Source organism: Sturnira hondurensis, unplaced genomic scaffold (assembly GCF_014824575.4).
Source record: "Sturnira hondurensis isolate 20B ecotype Veracruz unplaced genomic scaffold, ASM1482457v3 Scaffold0005252, whole genome shotgun sequence".
Lineage (NCBI taxonomy): Eukaryota > Metazoa > Chordata > Mammalia > Chiroptera > Phyllostomidae > Sturnira > Sturnira hondurensis.
In genome coordinates, this window is record NW_028077883.1 from 7,014,597 (window position 1) to 7,037,532 (window position 22,936).

The following is a 22,936-nucleotide window of genomic DNA, read 5'->3' on the forward strand; positions in this document are numbered from 1 at the left end:
GGTAACTACTTCATACATTTCATTGGCTGACTTACATATCTGTTATAAATCAAGCAACAGGAAAGGTCTTTTGCAAGGAAGAAGAAATACATAGATGAGTGACAAACAGTTGTATATGATTTTTGCACTGAAGTGTCGATTTTAGAATAATCAGCACCTCTCATCACCTTCCACCTAATTTAGCTTGACCTCTGCCTGTCTTCATTCCATTCTCACATTCACTAGTTCACTCGGACTCTTGCATCCCCACCCCACCCCCCATCTCCACCCCTGTCCCTTCAACCCATCTTCCACTCTCCATCAAAGTGCTCTCTCCCATACACAAACCCAACCATGAACTTCATTGCTCAAAATCCCTTCTGGTGACTGGTAAATTTTCAGAAAAGCCTGCAAACTCCTATGTCAAGCACAAAGGAACCTTTCTGATCTGCCAATACCTTATCCCAATTACTAAACTACTGTAAGATTGGCAAAAGACTACAGGTTTTTCTCTCTTCTGTGCTTTCTCACTACCTTGCACACCTGCCCCTTTCTCTGTAAACACTTACTAAACCTTCAAAACTCGGCTAGAGTTTTATTTCCTCCCAGAAGCTCCCCCTAACTTTCCCCCAGGTGCCCTTTCTCTGCAGTCACCATATCCTGTGCACACCTCTACCATGGTGCTTCTCTCCCCACCCCACCTGACAAACCATTGGCTTATGCGTCCATCCCTCCTGCTGAAATGCAGGCTCGAGAGGGTACATTCTGCTATTCTGCTACGTAATTTGGGTAATTAGCATAGTGCCTAGCTTAGACCAGAAACTCTTTACTAGAGGTGCTCTTAGCAAATCCAATTTAGACGAAGAATTTGTCAGTGGAAAGAGGCAGTGGAAGCAGGGATTCATTAAAAACTGATATACATCCAATTAGGTGCACAATAATGTAAGACACCTGAAGGTGCATTCACTCACCAGTCATGAGGCCAGGGCCTTTTGTCTGAGTTTAGGTCTGCAGATTAATGATAGGGATCATCTTTCTTGTACTGGCTGCAACTGCCAGTGTGGCCTTCTTAAAATGGAGCAAAAAGTTCAAGACACTTGCAAAATAATCTCTTTAGAAACTTGATCAAACAGTTTTATTCATCCATATCCCCTCGCTTAATTCAACAGCAAGATTTTCAAGTGACCTCTTTATCAGATCTTTACAAAAACTCAATTTGCATACTTATAAGAAAAAAATCTTTTTTCTCATAATCATATTTCAGCAATTTATATAATGTTCAATAAATACACACTTAAGAAGGCTAAGGAGCATGAGCAAAAACTGGTTTAAAGCAGTACATAACCAACCCACAGTTAGCCTACAACTCAACTTGGCAGGATGAGCAGTGTGGCCCTAAGAACAGTCTGCAAGCCTGAATCATTCAGACGGGCATCAGTCAATAAGCTTTATCCCACAAAAGAAAAGCATTAGTTAATCCAGCAAGTTGGTTACACAGAAATTGGTTGAAAGTTTCTAAGATGAATGTTTACTAAAAGAACAGAGAAAATAAAAGCGAACCAATGGATTTCCTCCAAGCTTTCAGAACCACCAACATATAGGAGGGAGGCACTACAGCATAATGAGGAGGCCATCTAACCCTTAAAGTCCTTCAATGACTCCCCAGAATTTGCATTGAATTTCAAACCCCTTAATATACAGGTACCTCCCTGAAATACCACCTGTGTTCCTTCTCACACTACACTACGCACACACACACACCTCCTGTTCCTCCAGCTGTTCTGATTTGTAGTTAGCTCAAACATGCCTTTCCCTCAACTTAGCATGTCCCACACCTCTGCCTAATTAATTCTTACTCATCTTTAACGACTCAAGTATCATTTCCTCTGAGAAAGCCCTCCCTGACGATTCCCCTCGTCCTACTGAAGGCAGATACCCCTGCTGGGCAGCACCTCTACATGCAGGTGGCCATGCGCACTGGATGCCTTGGGTCAGTCCTAGCTTATGCCTATTGTCCCAACGCAAGTATTAATAGCCCTTCGCTCCACATCAAAAAGTGCCTGGTGTGACAGTAAAGTATATGGTCACCCTCGACATTGTGTGCTACAAAGACAGCTAAGCAAGGGTCTATGCTCTTATGAAAAAAATAAGTAAATAAAAAATTATACACACACTCAGACTATCCAACTTCTCAATTATATATACTTATTATTCACTCCTTTATCCAAAAAGATTCACAGTTTGGACAATAAATTATATATGGTCACCTTCTGTCACAGCACTTATCACACTATCCTACAAATGTTTTCTCTACCCATCTCCTTCACAAGGCTAAAAAGTTCTTGAGGAGCAAGGAGATTGTCTTCTTTATATTAATATTGACACAGAAGAGCGCCCAAAGCTCAACACATATTAAATATATTCAATAATGTTTGTTTATTGTTATCAATTCAGAAGACAATGCCTAAGTAGCTGCAGCAAACCAGTTATTTATAAACACCCAAATAAAGTGATTTATCAGCCTTGACTACTGCCCACACCGAAATTAAAAATGTAATCATTTTAATCTCAACACAAAATATATCATCAGCAGTAATAACATATTTGACTTTACTGACTCAATTTATTCAAATAACATGATGAACTTTCATACTGTCTTATGTTCTTACCAACATAACTAGCACTAAAAGATGATTTTTTCTGTATTAATTAATTAACTTATCTTGGAGAGAGGGGAATAGAGGGAGAGAAACATAGATGTGAGAGAGAAACATCAATTGGTTGCCTCTTAGACACGCCCCATCCTGGGACCAAACCAGCAACCTAGGTAAGTGCCCCACCAGGAACTGAAGGAGGGACCTTTTGCTTTGCGGGCCAACGCCCAACCAACTGAGTCACACTATTCGTGGCTGATTTCTTTCTTTCTTTCTTTCTTTTTTATAGAATATTTTTTGTGTGTCTCCAGAAATGTATATAAACTCAACAAAAGTTATTGTGTTTTTATTTAAAAAGAAAAATGCAGGAAACAGCTTAGCAATTCTCTTCCTTAAGGTTCCATTAAAAGCTATTTCTGCCAGGGGAAAACAATCCACTTATGTCCATAAACAAATTTACACCAACAAGCAAAGCCGTTTCATATTTCAGCCTAATAACAACTGTCAGACATCTTCCAGATAAGGTAATTCATGGAGGAAACATACAGATAAAAAATATGATTTCAAGAGCATGCATTATTTATTCCCATGAAGTTTATTACTAATGTTCAAGTCACTGAAGAAAAATGAAAAACAGTTTTCTGGATAAACCAAAATCACATTCAGCAAGAGAATGATTAGAGAATGAGCTAACTGACTACCAAGATAATTACAAAATTATAACTTAGCTCTGGTAATAAAACCAAGGACATGTCTAAAATCACTATTGAGGATGGAGGGAGGCAGAAATGATCCAAATGGTAGGTAATTCCTCTCTAATGACCGAAAAGAACGAATGAGAAAATAAAACACAGCACATTTTAATAACGGGGCCAGGAAATAAAAGGTGGGCAAAGACCACCTACATGGTGGGAAATAATTCCATACACTTCTTTAAATTTTCGGGTAAAAAGATAAAACTTATATACTCAAGTTACCCAAGTTGTAGCAAATTACTGCAATTTCTAAATAAGGAGCTTTACATCTTTCACATGGAGCTTCGATTTTTACGTTCCCTTGCAAGTTATTACAGGCTTGGGCAATCACTCAAAGCAGAAATAAAGTTAAAGCAAAAGGAATGCTCCCCCCTTCCATACTCACAGCCACATCTCAGGTGAGCATACTTTTGTGACTGCTCCTGGTTATAAGTATAAACTGCCATTATGGGGCAATAGATTGGGATTTCCCAAATGGAAGAGAGCACAACAGCTTCCACAAGCCAGAGGAGGTGCCAGAAAAGATTACTATCTGTAATGGAATCACTCAGTTTTCACTCACAACTCTAACTTGAGGGATTTACCTACAAATAAATCCTTATACATGTACAACTATTATCACCATCATCCCACTCTGAACCTTCCCATGGTGGGAGGGAATAGCAAAGGTGAAGGAGCATGGGGGATGGACTTCAAAGTTTAAGTTCACTGCCGTGGCTGGTGTAGCTCGGTGGACTGAGCCAGGGGGGTCAGTTCAATCCCCAGTCAGGGCACATGCCTGGGTTGTGGGCCAGGTCCCCCAGTAGGAGGCACACAAGAGGCAAGCACACATTGAAATTTCTCTCCCTCTTTCTCCCTCCCGTCCCCTTTGTCTAAAAAATAAAATGAATAAAATCTTTAAAATTAAGTATGCCTACTATATGCCAGATAATGTGACGGGCCTAAAGACACACCATAAAACAGACCAAGTCCCTGCCTTTACAGTGCGAACATTCCTTCTTCAGAAGATTGTGTGTCATTAGGGTCTGAACCTAGGTCTGATTCCAAACCTACTGCTCCTGCCCCGAGAAGGAGAGACTCTTCAGCAGGTTTCCTGACAACTCCTCCTGTGAGGTATGTGGGGCAAATCTAGGGAATGTAAAATGTTTTTATTCCCTGAAACAGCTTCAGAGGGCACAACCAAGTAAGAATCCCAGCCGGTGATGGTTAATTTTGTGTCAATTTGGCTGGGCCATGGGGCCCAGACACTTGGCCAGATATTATTCTGTATGCTTCTGTGAGATTATTTTTTAGTAAGATTAACATTGAAGTTGGTTAACTCTGAGTAGAGTGGACTGCCCTCATCCAATCAGTTGAAAGCCTAAAAAGCACAAAAGATTAACTTCCCTGAGCAAGAAGGAACTTTCCAGTAGACAGCCTTTCAACTTGAACCCTGAGTTTCTAGCCTACATCCTTCCCTGGATCTGCAGCTCGACACTTTTTGGACTTGAACTGTAACCTCAGGTCTTCACTGGGTCTCTAGCCTGACAGCACACCCTACAGATCTTGGATTTGCCAACCTCCATAGTCATATGAGCCAGTTCCTTAACTCCCTCTCTCTCTCCATATACATATACACATATGAGGTCTGTCCAGAAAAAGTCCAGCCACTGTTAATATAACGAGAAAGGTTTGTGCAACATCAAATGTAACCTGGCAGTCAAGGAGAGTGGACTCGGATGTACATATGTGAACAATGATGATTTCACTGTACTAGTCAGTGGGGGTGGTAGATGCCATTGAGTGAGCATGTGTACAGTGTGGTCCTCACATTCAAAATGACTGAGCAAGGAGAGGAGTAATTCTGCATCACATTTTGTATTAAGGTTTTTGACAGTTCCTCCACAGAATCTACCAGGATAACTCAGAAGGCCCCAGCTCTGGGCAACTCGTGATGGGCAGCTTCATCACCACAGCGCACCTCCTTCTGCATCACGTCTCGTGCAATTGTTTTGTGAAACATCAAATCACCCCCTACAGCTCAGATTTGGTGTCCTGCGACCTCTGGCTTTTCTCAAAGTTCAAATCACCTTTGAAAGGGAAGTGACTTCAGCAAATACAATGGGGCAACTGATGGCCACTGGAAGAACAGTGTAAGGCCCCAAAGTGCCTACTATGAAGGGGATTGAGGTGTCATTGTCCTATGTAAAATGTTTCTTGTATCTTCTTCAATAAGTGTCTCTATTTGTCATATTACACAGCTGCATACCTCTGGGCAGACCTCATGCACACACATACATACACACACACACACACACACACACACCTCCTATTGGTTTTGTTGCTTTGGAGAACTCTAATATATTACATGAAAATTAAATATAAAACATAAAAAGGCACCTTCAAAATTATTTCATATCAGTATTTACAGTTTATTTCCACCACCCTCCAGTGAGACAGATCAACTCTACTTAGTTAATGGTTCCTTTCTAAATCAAGGGTAAGAATTTCATTAAGAGCCCAAACCAAGTAACTTCAAACTAAAACTTCCAACTTCTATATCTGCATATAGGGCAATCTCCTGAGAGCTCTGTAGTTCCTTAAACCTGCAAGGCATGGAACTCATTACTCAGAAAAGAAACCAGCAACATAATTCCACAAGCATCATGGTCTCCAATGGAAAAACAAGTCTCATCTCAGACTTGGTCAAATGCATAATATTGCCTTTTTTCATTAAATTGCCCATCGATATTCAATAGAATTGCCTCGGTATTCAATAGAATACAAATACAATGCATTAGCCATATTATAGTAAGTCTTTAAGTATACCTAACAAAAAATGATGATGTACCACCGGTTTACACAGTAATGCAATTTAATTAGGACTTCACCAGAGCTTATAAAATACCAAACTATTTAAAACTGTTAAGATTTGAGTTATGACAGATTCATAAATAGAGAGCAGACTGACAGCTCTGAGGGAGGGAGTTGAGGGTATGGGGCATCGAGCCAAAAAGAAAAAGGACTCATAGACACAGGCAACAGTGTTTTGATGGTGGCGGGTGGGAAAAGGGCGGTAGGTGGAGGTGAAAGAGGATATAAGTGGGATAGATTACAATGGAAAAAAATACAATAAAAACAAACTATTAAAATGTATTTATCAGATGATCTAACTAAGCCAGAAGCAATACTTTAAATTTCTAATTCCAGAAAACTCTGCCATCCAACAAAAATATTTTCCTCTTTTATAAATTCTAGCATGATCTACAAAAGCTTTTCAAAGGTACAATACTACCCAATGTGTGAGAGGAACTGACCCTTTGACTCTAACTAAAAATATTATATACGACCATATAATCTAACCATACATCAAATGCCTCTCTTTGCAGCTAAAAAATTTTGTTAAGAAGAACAACAGGAAACTACATACCGGCTGGCGTTTTGGAACAGGAAACACATTCAAAAGGACACTCTGGAGGTCTAGAACTCAGAATCCTGTTTTTAACTGGCTCATGCACGTGTTTTCACAGGATTACATACACACCGGCAAGATGCTCAACTTGGTTTCTCTACTGTCTCAGCCCCTGAGGGAGAAAGCCTGTTGTGGCTCAACAATTTTGCAGATCGAAAAGAAAGGCACCGTCTCACCTGGGGTCACTGTTAGGCTTTCTTTAAACAAATATGTATTGCTTTTAGTAAGACTGCTCATTAAAATATTTTTCACTTCAAATCCAGAATCCATGTCCAGTTTTTTAAAGCATATTTTAAGTAACACAACAGCAACTCAATGGAAATATCTAAAAGATGCAAATGTTATCCTCATAATTTAAAATACAGTGGAAGGTCTTCCCCGCCATAATACTTACAAACTTAGCCACAAATGCAGAATCAATTTTATCAAGGGCAAAAAGGAAGCACTTAATGAATTCAACTGTCAAAAGTTGACCCAACCCTTCTTCAGTATTCCATAAATTTATACTCCTCAACCAAAACATTTTTTTCTGCGACAGATTGACCTTCAAAGAAAATTGCATTCAAAATTATGAGAATCTTGGAAAGTATTAAAAATTTGTTTTTGTCAACTTCCTAAGTTGATATTGCTGATCATTCCTATTGTAACCGCATCACCTTTTCCATATTTAGATAATTAAAGCTGTAATATTCTCACTATAGAAAATTTAGAAATCTATAGTAAATCTAGAAATATAAAATAATTTTTTAAACATCACCTTTATTTGCTCCATCCAGAAATAACCAGAGTTAAAATTTAGAAATCTATAGTAAATCTAGAAATATAAAATAATTTTTTAAACATCACCTTTATTTGCTCCATCCAGAAATAACCAGAGTTAACATTTTGATAAATATGCTTAGATGCAAATACATGTACTTTAAAATAAAATCCTGATAAAAATGCAATTAAGTGTTAACCAGTCTTTTTACCCTATACTACATTGTAAAGTATTTCTCTTTTTTTTAATTATAGAAAGCATGATTTAAAACACAATTTTAAAGCTTTATCCTATGATATGTATATATCACAATGAATTTAATCACTTTCCTATTGCTGGATTCACGAGTTCTTTTAATTTTCTATCAAAACAACACTTTGATAAACTACTGACTAACAAGTATTGACCAAAAAATATACAGGCAATAAACATTCATATCCAAAAAAGACCTGCAAACACATGAAAACATTCAAACTCAACAATAAATCAACATAATACACAAATTATGAAAGACATTTTCCACTCTCCAAACTGAACACGACACAGCATATATGTATTGGAAAGGGCTGGTTCGGGGACTGAGAGAACGCCATTCCAATGGAGTGCTAGTTGTAAAGCAACACGCCTTTCTGAGTAATAATTCAGGTAGTATGGATTAAGGGTTTCGAAATGTTTTAGCCAATAATTTCACTATTAGAAATATATCTAAATAGTCTAAATAACTGCAGGTGCTGAATTAAAAAAAGGTATATAGGATTAATTTCCTGTTAATTTAGTATTATGCACAGATACCAAAAGTCAACAAAGAACTGATCTTACATTATTATCATTCTTGCGTTCTGCTTTTCCTGTGTTATCATGGATTTTCACTTCTGGGTCAGCTTTAATTTTTCATAAGGCTTGTTTGTGCATTTGTTTTACTATTCACTGCTCAACCTCAAAATGTCTAAGAGGAAATGACTGCCCTTTATTATTCTACCTACAGAATAAACTTCTAAAAGTAAATGTATTTTACATATCAGTGCACAGATGATATTCAAACATGCTATGATAAAGTTTTGCCTTTCCCCCTGAGGTATGGTTTCTCAGAAGAAAATACTTCTATCAGCTGATTCGTAATTAAAAATGTGAATTTGCCGTTTTCTTCCGTTATGGAACAGCTCCGCACATCTACTTTGTCTGAAACAAGTACTGAGTGAAAGGCTCGCTCCACACAGCAGTGACACGCAAGTGGGTCTTACACACCCGTAAGTAAGGCTGTGGGTCCCTGGCAGTGGAAGGAAAACCTTTCAAAGGCCTGAACAGACACCTCTGACTTTCAGGACTATCTAAAAGCCCCGTGCTCAAGATGAGACAGATTTTCTGACATACATGTGCCCTCCATGAAGCTGTCCTGAGAAATTTCTGGAGGAAAATTAGAAGTGATTTCTGAAGGAGAGATCTCAAGTGGATGACAGAGAAAGGTCCACCTCACTACAAGGGGACAGACTCAAGGCACGGAGACACTCAGGTTCTCAAGGCCGTGCCAGTCCAAAGGCATCAAGGGAAAAACACCGAACTCCTAGTCATCCGGTCACTCCTGGAAAGAAGCCTCCACAGTCCCGACTACCTCTGTGACCCTTCCCAACCACTGTGTGTCCCAATCCAGCCCACGGTACACAGCAAGTAATTCAGAAGATGAGCGCTCCCCAGAATAAAACTCGCTACCTGCTTCTGAACACATCTGAGCCATTTCATTTAAAACCACTGTTCCTTCATACATAAATATATCAGGAATGGCTTTAACTCTATGAATGCTTTTGAAAATCCCTCTGAAATAGATTAAATAAGCAAAGAACAAGACTTTCCTCTGAAAGTATCCCATTTCCAGATATCTTTACACTCTGCCTATGTCATTGTCCTTTTTGTAAGGATAGGTGCAAGAGAAAGAGAAAGCAAGTTTTAGGCTGAAAACTTAGGAATTGTGCAAAGAAATTATCAATATCTCAATCATGCTGAACTATGCTGAGAAGCTATTTCCAGAACAAAAGTGAGGGAAGCAATTAATATGTCAGCAACTGTATTACAAAACATTTTTCTTTATTCTTAGGTTCTTCAGCGGGGTGTTTTAAACATATAGTTCACCTGCTAATTTCAAAAATCAAGCTGCTCTGAAGAACCACTCCATAAAAATGTACTCCCTTGGGTTGAATATTTTAATCACCATCATTTTTAAATTCTGACTATAACACATAGTATAAATAACATTCTCAAGAGCAATTTAATATAAATTCTTCAACAAAAGATGTCCCCAATTTTTCCTTTGAAATGATAGCACATTTATAATAGTGATATTATACAAATATGTTTAAAAGATAATCAGAGAATCACAAGATGTTAAAGCTGATAATGGGGTCATAGTGATAAATTACAAGAAAGATAGTCTCAATTACAAATAAGAAAATGAAAGTCTTAAGAGGCAAACTTTCCCAAGTTTATAGAATATCAAGTAACTCTTGATTACTTTCATTACATTAATAATACCTAATTGTATGTATATATATATATGCATATGTGTGTATATGCATATATGTATGTATATATATATATATTTCAGTAGACAATGTGCAATAAACTAAATAAACACCCAACCAAAATTACTCACCTCACAGATGGTTGTATTACAGATAATAGCAAGTATGGCATATGAAATCTGTACTGAAATAATAAAGGATGAGGAGAATTTTAAAAATAAAGAGTTGACATTTGTCCATGAGCAATCCCAATCTACATAAAAGAATCATGAAAGCAATAACATAAAGAGCAGAAGGATGGAAATAAACATCAGATAGAAAAGGATAAAGGTCCCTTCGTGCTAGGAAAGACCAATGCAAAGATGCAAATCAGCATTAGCACTATTTGTGCCACAGGCTGTGCTAAAGCAAAGACTCCGGCTTCATCAACAGCAGATCACACGAATAGAAGCGCAGTGTCCCAAACGAGGGACTTATTCCAGCCATCCTCTTTGCCACACACACCATCCTTCCTCCGCTGGCAAATACGTACGCTCATCCCTCCTTGGATCCTGCTGTCTCCTCAGTTTCTTGTCTTCTTTCTCTCCATGACATTGCATGAAAGGGCAGGCAGAATTTGTTGCTTGCACATCTTGCCACTTAATCTTGAGACCACATCTCCATCCAGAAAATTCTTTTGCCTTTGCTCTCTAGATTCTCCTATAGTCTGCTGTCCTCGCGGTATGGCAAATTTTAACCTATCCCAAGTCATACTCATTGTGTCTCCTACACTCCTTTCAAAAAGCCTGCCCCGGTTCCATTTATATGAAATGTCCAGAAAAGGCTAATCCATAGAGACAGAAAGTAGATTAGGGGTTGCCAGAGGATGCAGGGAGAACAGAAATTGGGAGTGACTGCTAACAGACACAGGGTTTCTTTCTAGGGTGATGGAAATTTTCTAGAATGAGAAAATAGGGACAGTTGCCCAACACTATAAATAGACTGAGAACCACTAAATTCTACACTTTAACATGGTGAATTTTATGCTATTTGAATTTTATCTCAATAAAAACACTGCAAATTAAAAATAAATGAAAATACGCACATGCGCGTTTATGCATGTGTACACTCACACACACACACACACACACACACACACGAAGCATGTCCCTTCTTCCAACTTTCCCTTTGATCCCGCAAAATCACAACCTCCCCATAGTGCAATTACTCAGGCAGAAGCCGAATGATCACCTGTCAGCAATATGCTATTGAAGGGCTAACTGAAGTGAGTGGGAAATTACACTCGATTGCGTTTAAGTACTTTTCATCTTTAAGTTGCTATGTCACAAGCCAAAATAAAGAGATCAGAACCAGAAGAAAATTCTTACAGTGACCAGGAATAAGAAGTATAAAGCAGTACTTGAAAAGTTTTCTTCCTATTTAAAATAAGAAACTGGGGACTATAAGGAAGGAAAAGAACAAAAACGAAATAGATTCCAAAAGAGCACAAAAAATTATGAAAAAATATTCTAAATCTAAATAAGATAACAGCACAAGAAATAATATTCAGTATATGTGCTGTCAAAGCAAACAGCCAAAAAGTAATATTCAGAGTTTAATAGAGCAAAATCTATTTTGCTTATAGAGAATTTATCCTATATCTAACTGTGTATTTCTACAGAAATTCTGAAACCTTCTTCTTTTTGGTAGTGAAGAGGATGTTAGAGACAAGCTACTGCAAATGAGGTTTAAATCAAATTACTGCGGAGGGGCCTATAACTGGGTTAATAAGGTAAACAATATATGAATAACATAATAAAGTTACTTTCCCCAAACTTCATCCTCTTCTCTTTTCATCCAACAACTAGTGTCCTTTGTGAGGATGTTTAGAGGGGCAGATAAAATATTATGGAGGATACAAAAAGCAAGAAACTTCCAATCTTCTGACTACAAATAAACACCAGCAAACACCTGTCGTGTTTTGTTGTACAGAACTGCTTTTTACATGCCAAATGACCAGCATTTGGTGACAAAAGGAGGGATTAGTAAACACAACTTGATATTAGAAAAGAGGTTCATTCAATAAACATTCATTATTTAATGTTTCAGATTACATTAAAATATTTTGACATGTTTACCTGGTTATGAACTATACGTTACAAATCATCGAAACTTAAAAGGAAGTTCCATTTGAATAGCATGACATCAAAGTTATCCAAATACATGCAAGCTAGATAGGATGACAATTCTTACACTCTCTCTAGAAATCTATTTAGACTTCCAAAAGAATGAAAGAAATGGAATTCCTGAGTCCATCAAAAACTTCCTCTTGTCTTTTTATACCTGAAAACTTAGGCCACACAAAAAGTCTAGAATTTTTGATGACCCAAACTCCTTATAAATTTAGGGGTCACTACCTACTTTGGCAGCCAGAAACAGAGTGCTTCATGCACTTTACAAGTTTACACCTGTTTCATCTTCAAAGAATATTCTTCGGCACAACCAGCTACGTACAGCAGACCCATGTGGAAAGCGCATTTGTTAAATGAGCTTCCCCAACACTTTAGGACAAGCCCCTTTCAGAAGCCAGGAGACTATAATTCAAAATCATATTCCAAAGAGCAGTGTGTTGACCAGAACCATCAGCACCAACTTGAGAGCTTGTTAGAAATGCAAATTCTCATCCCAGACCTACTGTTTTGTGAGCGTGCTATATTGTTTGAGAATTACTAGGAATATTAAATTCTGTTATAAAGATTGAGAGACTCATAAGGTGATAAGATTTGATGATCTCATAAGCTAGTAGCTTATAAAAGAGACAAGCTCGATTAAGTACAGATAATGAAAGCTTGTAAGAGAAAAGCAAAATTCATGTGTTAAAAAATAAGTTAGTAACCTGTAAGACATGCCAAAATAGAAGAGATGATGAAATAAACAAGAGGCGTACCTGCAAGTAGGAAGGGGTGGAAAGATGAAGTTAGAATCATGTTATCTCCTGACAGCTGTGTCTTCTCCATGTCAGCCACCAACCGGAGTCACTCAGTGTGGTTCTATCCAGGACTCAAAGGTGCTCTACCCAAGAAATGCAAATAAATCCCTGGCTCCTCATCAGGCAAACTGGTAAAGCTACAGCTGTATCTAAGTGCACCTGTCCCCACCCTCTTGGATAGAGCAAGCATGTATCATTAGCCCAGGGTATCACTGGCCAGAGGAGTCCTTGCTCCAATATCAACTTTAGCCCTCATAACCGCACCATGGATGGGGAAGGTGGATGTAAAAGAAGATCAGGACATATGAGTGTGTACCAGGACTCAGGCAGCATGGTCCTTCTGAACCTGTTAGCCTGGTAAGTATGTGAACTTACTCTGTGGCTTTCCTCTGGCCTCCAGCTGTGGGTTTTAAACTGAGTTTCTAAATCATGTGATTCAACCACTTTAATTTAGTTGCTGAGTCTATCCATGCCATAACCTCTGAAATAGCTGGTAGTATATACGTGGAGGCTAACTACTGCATCAAGGTAATTGCCCACAAAACACCTACTGAATCACAGATTCGCACTTTGAAAGATACTCAGGTGATTCATATGTATATTAAGGTTAAGAAGCACTGAGCAAGACTGTTAGAAAAAGCTCCTCAAAGACAGAAATTGGGATCTCAGAACCATGCTCTGAACACCCTCCTGAATAAAAGGCCCTGTGTACCCCCTGACAACTCAGAGCCCCAAATGAGGGTGAAAACACTAAGGGAACTATTTTCAACAGCTTCTCAAGCAGGGTTCAGAGCAACGCTGCTGCCCATGGCCAGTCTCCTTCAAACACAGCTCTGTAAAGCTCTCCAGAGTTTAAGAAAACACTCAGAAAAGTATAGCACAACGCACCTCAACATTAACCCTGCAATCTCCTTGTTGCTGGGAATCAGGAAAATGCCCTTTTCCAGATATAGTATATTTCAAGAACACCAATGCAAAGGCCACAAGGCTACCAGAAACAGAGAAAGGGGTATGACTTCCTTTATAAAGTTTCAGTGGCCTTAGAAAGATCATCCAAAAACAGAATTGAGCAGAATAGCCTTAGCAGCATCTCTAAAGGGCTGCATGGTTCCCACCAACCAGCCGCTTCTGATTTGACTGGCTCCAGTCATTTTATGTATTTATTACATTTGCATTGTTCTTGACATATAGTAAGAGCTCTGTAAATGTTCTGAATTAACAGGAAAAGGAATGAAAAGTGTCAGCTTTTCTATTCTTGATTTATCTAAGACAAATTTAATTAATTCAATCCCTGGGTTTTGAGAGATTCCTAAGAATGGAGGCATAATTCCACATCTCAAATCAGCACAGTTCACAGTACTCCTTCACTCTGTATCTCAAAGCTGGATTTTATATTTTCCATTATTAATCCCATTACAGTTTTCCAGGACACTAGGAAACACATTAACCTATCCATTAAGAAATAATCTGACCATTTCTAAAAGTCACCAACAATTATGCATAAGGAATGTGCTACACAGGCAAGATCAGCTACGATTTGTATGATTTTCTAAGTCCATATTGAAGTTCAGATTTAAGATCAAGGGAAATGTCTAGTTAAAACATCTACAGAAGAACTGAAATAGAAACTGAGGACATGCATGAAGATCACAAACAAGACCTAAAACAGCAGGCTATAGTTGTCAAGAATTTTTACCCTGATGAAGAACAAGATGAGTATCAGGAAAAGTATGGAAAAGTTCTAAAATTACTTCTGTAAGGAATATACTTACTGTTGCTTCTGAAAGAGGGTGTTGGAATGTCAAAGGAAAAGATTTCAATTCAAAACTGTTAACTTCCCATTCTATAAATAATGCTTTATAAAAAGAATTTTAAAACATACATATGGCATATCTGAGTCTATTCCCTTCCAAATGATCGACTGGATTCTGCTCACTCCGTGTACCTAGCACAGCCAGACAGCCCAGGTATTCACTGGACACTTTGGCACAAGTTTTTACAGGGTTGCAGGGATTTTAAATACGTGTTTAAGAATTGGCTCTACAAGCTCACCGAGGAAAAGGTAACCTTGTAAGTTTTTGTTCTCCTGTAGCTAACAGCATGAGAATAGACAGAGGATAAGCCTTCAATAAATACTTACTGAATTTAATTAAGTATTACCGCTGTCTAAGGCAAAAATCTTCACTGGAGATTAATCTAAACACTGCCATCACCACCACCACCCAGTAGAAGAGTAACTCTCCAAATTCCCAAGTGAATTCACTTACATGCTAAACAATGGGGATAATAAGAAAGAGTCTTATTCATTACGAAGGGCAAAGAATGAATCTTCTGTTTGCAAAATTAATCCACTCCAACTAGTACTGTTAACTGCCCACTAAAATGCAGGGCATTATCTCTGTTTCACAGATCTTTTGCTTGATCTACGCTCTGATGAAATGTGTTACACTTAAATATATGTAATCTACTTTACTCAGTTATATGAAATATACAGCATCTTTACTGTATGAAAACTAAAAGGCAAAATGCTTACTGGTATAAGCAATAATAGAAAAAAATCACTTTTATTTCAAAATATCATACCCCAAACCTGGTTTCATCCCATATGAACAGCCATATTTCAATGATAAATGCTTGAAAATTCATTAAACCTATTACTGTGCAGTTATATTTTGGGAAGCACAAGACCCAAATACAAAGCCGATGTCCAAATGGCCTGACTGGATAGCATTCTACTTGATAAATTTCCAGAAGCTGCTAATTCCCATTAGGGAGTCAGTGACTGGTTTTAACAAACTCCTTGAAGAGTTCATTTCAGTTATTCCTGCCCTGCTCGATGTGAAACAATTTAAAGTTACTGCTTTCTTCCTAAGGGACAGAAAGATGATGTCCAAAGGGGAGTGCTTGCCAAGGGGTCCTAACAGTCAGACTCAGGAGCTCACAGAACATCCCCGAAACAGGCTCTCTGAAGAGAGTGCCTGGAATTGGGGGTGAGGAGACAGAACGACAAAGGGAAGGGGCAAAGCACTGCAAAGAAAGTTAGTTCACTCAGAACCAGACTCACATCTCTAGTTATTTTAAACACAGTGGATCTTGACCTGGCCCCTTCTGATCCAGAACTTCTGCTTTACACTAGTGAAATGAGTTACCCGGCTACCACCTGTAGACAATTTCATAGACTATTACTTTATTGCAAAACAGCATTGCGTGATTAAAGCAAGGTCAGATTGCTCTTAGCTGTGTAAAACCACACTACAGCCTTATATGGGAGTTTCATCAGATGGAAATGGCAATAGACAGTGATTAGAGGTTTTCAGGAGAAAATTTTAAAAGACACCACATCAAATTCCAAATCTATCCTAGATACACTGTGTAAGCTGGAAGCCTCTTACAAAGTGGCTTCAAGCCATGCATTCTGCCACTGCAACCCTCCAGCCCCCCATAGGAGGCAGGCCAGAATCTCAGGAAGGGGCTGGTGGGCAAGTGCACTTGGAAGGAGCACTCCAGGAGAGGCTGACGCTCAACCTTCTGCCCTGTTGCCATTACTGGCTAATAACGTTTCGCCGCCCGCTGCTGATGTGCTCTGTGCTATTCCTGTGTATCCAATGTGAACTGAGGGAAGTCGTCAGAATAGAGCATCTGAATTCAGTTGGCATTTATCCAGTTTTTAGGAGGTAAAAATAAATCCATGAATGGCAAATCACTTTAACTTTCTTTCACAAAATTTCATTTTAAATCTCCCTATCAAATTCTGAATGCAAAGCTATTTCCAGTCCTAGCTTTCCAATTAAAGCCCGCTAATATATTTCCATGGGTCAAACTTCCACTACCAAGTAGCAGTAGGAAAAAAAAAAGCTCCAACATTCCTCACAATCCACTTACACTTAAGTGATAACTCAGATTTTTTTAAGCAAGGAAATAAAGAGTATTATATCAAGGTTACTATAACTCTCCCATTGTGCATTCTACTTGATATCCTAGTGTTTAGATTCAGGAAATATTACTTATGGGTAATCTTAGGTAAAGCTAGTTAAAGAAGTAATTCTATTTCAAACTAACACTCCTGATTTTCAGTGTTGACATTATTCACACTCCGGTCCATTGGAAAGTATCTCACAATCCCCAAACTTCTTCAACTTTAATGTTACTCAATACTGGCTTATGCAATTATAAAACACATTAGGAAATAGGCTGGATATCTCTCAAACTCCAAATTTTTAAAATCACCTGACAACATTCTGTGTATCAACAACCTTGAGCTCCTTACAGTTGTCAAAATCGGTTCTGCATACAGTTAGGCCCACACACTAAGGAAACTTAGAAAAAACTTGGAAAACAAACTGAGAAAACATACTTACCTTAATTGGAGCACTACTAAACTTAATTCTCCTATTTGCTGGGATATCGTCTTCTTCTGGCAATCCAACAATTTCTGAGTATTCCATGTCAGGCTGATAGTAATTGTTCTCATCACTATCGTCCTGCTCATCCTGTTCGGTGCCTGTCTCTCCCCAGTCCGAATTACACCTGGATCTTACCCTATATACATTATAGTCACTATGCATGTAAACATGGGAACCCTCAACACTACTTGTATCTTCGGATACTTCCTTTCCACACCTGGATCCAGAAGCATCAGCAGAGATAAAATCACCACCTGCAAGTTCTTTCTTCTGTGGCATTGCTGCCTCATTCCCAACCAAATTAGCTTTGGCATCTTCTAAAGATTCATTTTGTGGTGAAAGGATGTCAGACTTTGGCATTGCCTTATCCTCAGCACAAGGCTCTTCACAGATGTCTTTGTCAACTCTGTCAGGAGTCTCTTGTTTAGATGTGGAGTCCTCAGCCTCCCTGCTCTGCTGTGTCTCTTCACTAGGCATCAAAGCTAGAGAGGTACTTTTCAAAGCCACTTCTGTTACCAAGGATGTGTTACTCTTCCGGGCATCCTCTGAGTCATCACCGTGTTTGCTTGGAGGAGACCAAGAATTAGAATCCTTCAGGTGACCAAAGGTGTCCAGATTCGTAACAGTCACAGCAGGTAAATTCAGGGGATAATGTCCAGTCACTGAGTATTCACTGTTTTCAGCCTTCTCGGAAATGGTGGAACTGGGGGAATCGGCGTTTTCAAATACTGCACTCAGTTGACTCACGGTGGGGGAGACAGCCTCTGTCCGGGAGCTGAGGCTGTCCAAGGAATCAGTACTGCCTCTGTTGGACTTTGAACCACCCCATTCGTCCTGAGGTTCACTGCCTCCAGCTTTCTCTTTCTTTGGGGAATAACGGTGGTTCTGTCCGGATTCATACACACTTCTCTCAAACAACTTCCGAGTTTCTGTGAACTTAGAATATGAAGGGCCATCGTGCATTGTGTCAAATCTACTAATTCGTTCTGAAACAGAGGACTCCAACTTAACAACTGAGCCATCGGTTTTCTCCAGAAATTCTTTGGGCTTCATCCTTCTCTGAGGAGACGAAGGTCTACCTTTGCCCCTTGTTTTGGCAATGACTGCAGCATTCTCACTGGGTTCCATACCCATCTGCATAAACAGATTTTTAATTCTGTTGACATTGGAGCCATATTTCCTCCCCCTGCTCTGCTGGGAGCCCTCACCTTCTTTTGTTTTTTGTTCCCCATCTGACTTGGGCTTGTCGAAGGTGCTTTTCAGAGCCTGGAACTCAGTTCTATATGCATTCCTGTGAGGAGAGGCACTTCTGAGAGTGCTTCGTTCGCCTGAAGACTCGGTTTTCAACATTTTTACTTCAGGGTGAAAAGCCAATGTTCATAATGATCGGGGAAAAAAACAAGAGACAAAAACACCTCTCTTCTCTAATCACCAGTATTTGATCAAGAAAAAGTACCTCTCAAATGGCATACTGTGTCAGTGATCCTCGCAACAGGTGTGTTAGGAAATTATTCAGTCAAGAGTTACACAAAATGGCTTTTTTTCAAAGCAAGACTAGAGGTTCATCTGTAATAGAAAAGAATGAATTTCTGAATTCATTTACTGATTTGAATTTATTTTTACTCAACTAACATACACTTTTCCCTTCAAAGTGGCTTCAAACAGAGGACATTAGTCATTGAAACTGGAATTTAAAAGCCAAGACTTTAAAAGTTGTAACTCGGATTGGTCTTCGGTAGCAAAATGTTTTAAACACAATTCGAAGAGCTCTACCAAAATCACACACATACGCACATACAAGTTACACACAAGTACACTTAAATGCAATACTTAAGCCCAACTTTTGGTTGCTTTTATGAATCACCTTAAAAGAAACCAGCAGTTCATGCATCTTTAAGAAATCATCAGACTGCCCAGAAAAATGAACTTCATTCAAACTCTCCACATCAGATGGAACTTAGTCCTTCTGTGTAAGTACAATCAAAAGTTTGGAATCTATGTTTACAAACTTGAAAACATGCCTATAGAGGCTCATTTCCCTCTTTGTGGCCCAGTGTTCTCATTTACAGCATCCCCAAAGCAACACTAGTGCAATTTCAAACCAAAACAAGCAGAATAAAGTTCTTAAATGGCAGTAAGTTTCACTCTAAGTCCACTTATAGCAAATATTTAGAAGTTTTCTACGAGTGGACATTATTAATTACAGAGAGGTATGTAGAATGTCATGGGAATAAAAGCATGAGAATGTGACGATCAGAAAGCAAATGTACCATGAAAGCTCTTTTTCATAGCCCTGATTTGTTTATTCCTACTTGCCTCCAACTTAACTAAAAGCTCAAAATACAACCCAACACAGGCTTGCTGGTCTCCTGGAGCCCATAGCTGGATTTTATATCAATAGGCCAGCAATAAATATTTCAAGATCTTCTGGAGTGCAGACAATGTAGTTCTAAAGATTTTTCATTATGTTTTGGTTTTGGTTTTGAATATTAGGCCGAGCCGCATCAGCCCCATGCACCCTCAGCTGAGGAAGCACACACTTTCACTTAAATCGTCTCCAAACTCGGGCTCCTGGCCCAGCACGCATGCATGGCCCATGCAGACAAACAAGAAAGGCTTTAGAGTGTGGTGCCTGGTTTTGGGTTAAGGCATCGACGATCTCCTTCTACCTACCCTGACATTTGCATCAGCCTAACACATGCTCCCCTTCCCTTCCCCCTCCCTACTCCCTCCCCCGCCTTTCTGAGCCCTAGGGGGCGGGAGCGGGGGAGACGGGGCCGCCGGGGGATTCAAAACCTGCCCTCACAAAAGACAAACATAAATAACACCAACTTGAGAGGCGGCCGATTCCCAAGCCAGATCCTCGGCCCCGGGGCAGGGCCGGGAGAGCAGGTGACGCCAAGCGCTATGGTAGGAGGTCGCAGTCTAGCTTTGTGCCAAAGAAGCACCTGAAGTCCCCTAACACATTGGCTGCGGCTCCAGGCGGCTGCCAGGCGGATCCCAGTGTGGCACGGGGAGAGCCGAGCTCCCTAGCCACATTTTTTTTAAAAAAGGCAAAATAAAAAATTACAGGGTAATCATCATAAATCCCTTTGTTTTTCCTCCCAATGTGCCAGGAAACAATAGATCCTACTGATATGCCTCCGATCTTCAACCTATCGCTCCCAACCACAGCCCACCCCCACCCCCAGCCTGCAACTCAGCCTTTGTACCAGCCGAGGTTTTCCCTCTACGTCTCCACCCTCCCCAACTCGCCCCGCAAGCAGCCTCCCCCTTACCCGAGCGGGAGCCGCCGCCAGCGGGAGGGTCGGGCGGCCGCGCTCCCACCCCTCCTCCGTGGCGCCCCCGCCCCCCGGTGGCCGCCGCTCGGCTTCGCGCCGCCCGCTCGGTGCCCTCCACCCACTCCTCACGGCGCAGCGCCGAGGGCGGCTGCGGCGGCCGCTTCCACTCGCGCCGGGGTCCCCACGCGCGCCCTGCCCGTGGCGGGCGACCCCAGGAGGCGCGCGGCGCTCCCCAACACCATGGCGGCCGGCGGCCGGCCCGGCGCGCTCGCACACTCGGGGCGGCCTGGGGCCGGGACGTCCCGGCCCGGGAAGGGGCTTCGCCCACGTGCGGTCACCCGTGCTGGCCGTTTGGCCTTCAAGGGAGTCGGGGTGTAATGCAGGGGAGGCCGCGAGGGTGAGGAAGGCCTGGGGTAACAGGTGCCTCACCTCGGCTGATGGGATTAACTCTAGGGCCGCAGAGAAAGAGAGAGAGAGAGAGAGAGAGAGAGCCCGGCAGCAAAATCCCAGGAGAGGGAGAGAGAGAGGGAGCCTCTGGCGGCCAACCGAGGGCGAAAAGCACCGGCCCGGGGCGAGGCCGCCCCACCCCCTCGGTGGTGGGCGAGGGGCCTCGCGGGCTTGGGGCACGGCCTGCACGGGCCCGGCCTGCCCGCGTTTCTGCCGGGGTATTGGTTCCACTGGAATTTAGGTCTTGCGCTGCTCGCTGCTGGAGCCCCACAAAGTCTGCAGTTAACTCTGTGACCCCAGGGCATCTAAACCCTCAGGCCTTTCTGTTGGCCCAGAAGGCCCACACCTGGCTCGGCTCAGGCCCAGATCCCCTGTGGCCTCCTCCTAAGCCACTGCACTCCTCCCACCTTGACCTTCAGCCTCAGCCAGGAAAGGGATGACGAGGTCTTCTGACATTCCTGGCAGGGCATTGTTTTTCAGACCCTCACCGTTTTATAAATAAAGGCTCAGTATCCCCTCCTTCCTAGCCCCTGCCCCCCCCCCCAAAAAAATACTGGAGGTGTTACAGCCTAGCTGCAAACCCTGAGACTGAGCGTGACAGTCCTTGTAGGCCTTTGAACCAATCTTTTCAAACTATGGAGTAGAAATTCTTAACGGACAGTTTTTCAAGAAAGTAAATCGACTCATAAAAACATAAAATGAAGATGTGTCAAAGATAGTATTTGATTCATTAATTAAGGAGGGAACCAGCAAGATACTGCAACACAGTCATATGAGACTGTGAGGAATAGACCTTTATGGACAATCAGAAAAGAAGCAAAACTGGTTACTCTTGTATAACATACTAAAATACAATCTTTTGAATTGTCTGTTCCACAGGCAGTATTCAATTGTGTATCTTAGAAACAAAATCATTCCCTTTATCTGTATATAAGAACCATTTACATTACCATGAATTTCTAAAGCTTATAGATTAGTAAAATAAAGGCAGTCAAAGGTTCAGGGCACTGTAAAACCAGAAAACTCCACATTCCTGTAGATAACATCCAACATTCCATTGAAAGGACACCCAGGAATCTTTTGCCCATTTCAAAGCCCTAAACGCAAGTTTTTCCAACAGAACTGTTATTATGCGTATTTTACAGATAGGAACACTGAGGTTTAGGTTTTGTAACTTACCCAAGGCTTTATCAGCAGCAAAGGATTCTGGCCGGTTAGGAATTCGGGCAAGTCTGCATGCAGAATCCACATTCTGGGAGCAAAATCTTTTCTTCCTTGATTTCGAAAGGGCTTTGTAGCTAATCTATGTGTCCTTTATTTTGAACAGTGAAATTTTTCTTCAAGTCTCACCGAATTCTGGGTGCTTTCCCAAGAAATTGGCATTCTCTGCCTACGAAGTAGATGTCACTTCTGTAAGCATAAACAGATGTAGCAGGCAACGTGAGGAGCCCGTGGTTCCAGTCTCCGCTTTTGGAAAAGAACATTTGTGCTGTCTGTGTTAATTTAATGGAAAAGTTCCTGTCAATTATTTGCAGTATGGAAACCATGTCTTCCAGGAGTATAACCTAAAAAAATACAGGAACCTAATCACTGAACTTTATCTGTAGAAGAGGGGCCAGAATTGACACTAAAATCAGTCTTACACCTCTTTAAAAAAAAGATGATTCATACATAAAAGCAGCCTGAAGAATTCGATTGGTTTGTATTTCTTTTTTTTTAATTCAT

At 40.6% G+C, this 22,936-nt stretch overlaps 1 protein-coding gene across 5 annotated transcripts in view; it reads right to left on the reverse strand.

The window, feature by feature from the left end:
- Positions 1-21,315, reverse strand: part of PPP1R9A (protein phosphatase 1 regulatory subunit 9A) — a 274,499-nt gene extending 253,184 nt beyond the window's left edge. The window contains exons 1-2 of one of the 5 annotated variants that reach the window (XM_037046456.1): positions 21,194-21,315; positions 17,439-19,049 (exon numbers count right to left, since the gene is read on the reverse strand). In XM_037046456.1, coding sequence (XP_036902351.1) covers positions 17,439-18,833 — 1,395 coding nt within the window. In that variant the 5' untranslated portion in view covers positions 18,834-19,049; positions 21,194-21,315. Of the gene's footprint in view, positions 1-17,438; positions 19,050-20,315; positions 20,638-21,193 lie in introns of those variants that run through there. The other 4 variants (XM_037046457.1, XM_037046458.1, XM_037046459.1 and 1 more) reach the window with 4 other exon arrangements.
- Positions 21,316-22,936: the final 1,621 nt, after the last annotated feature.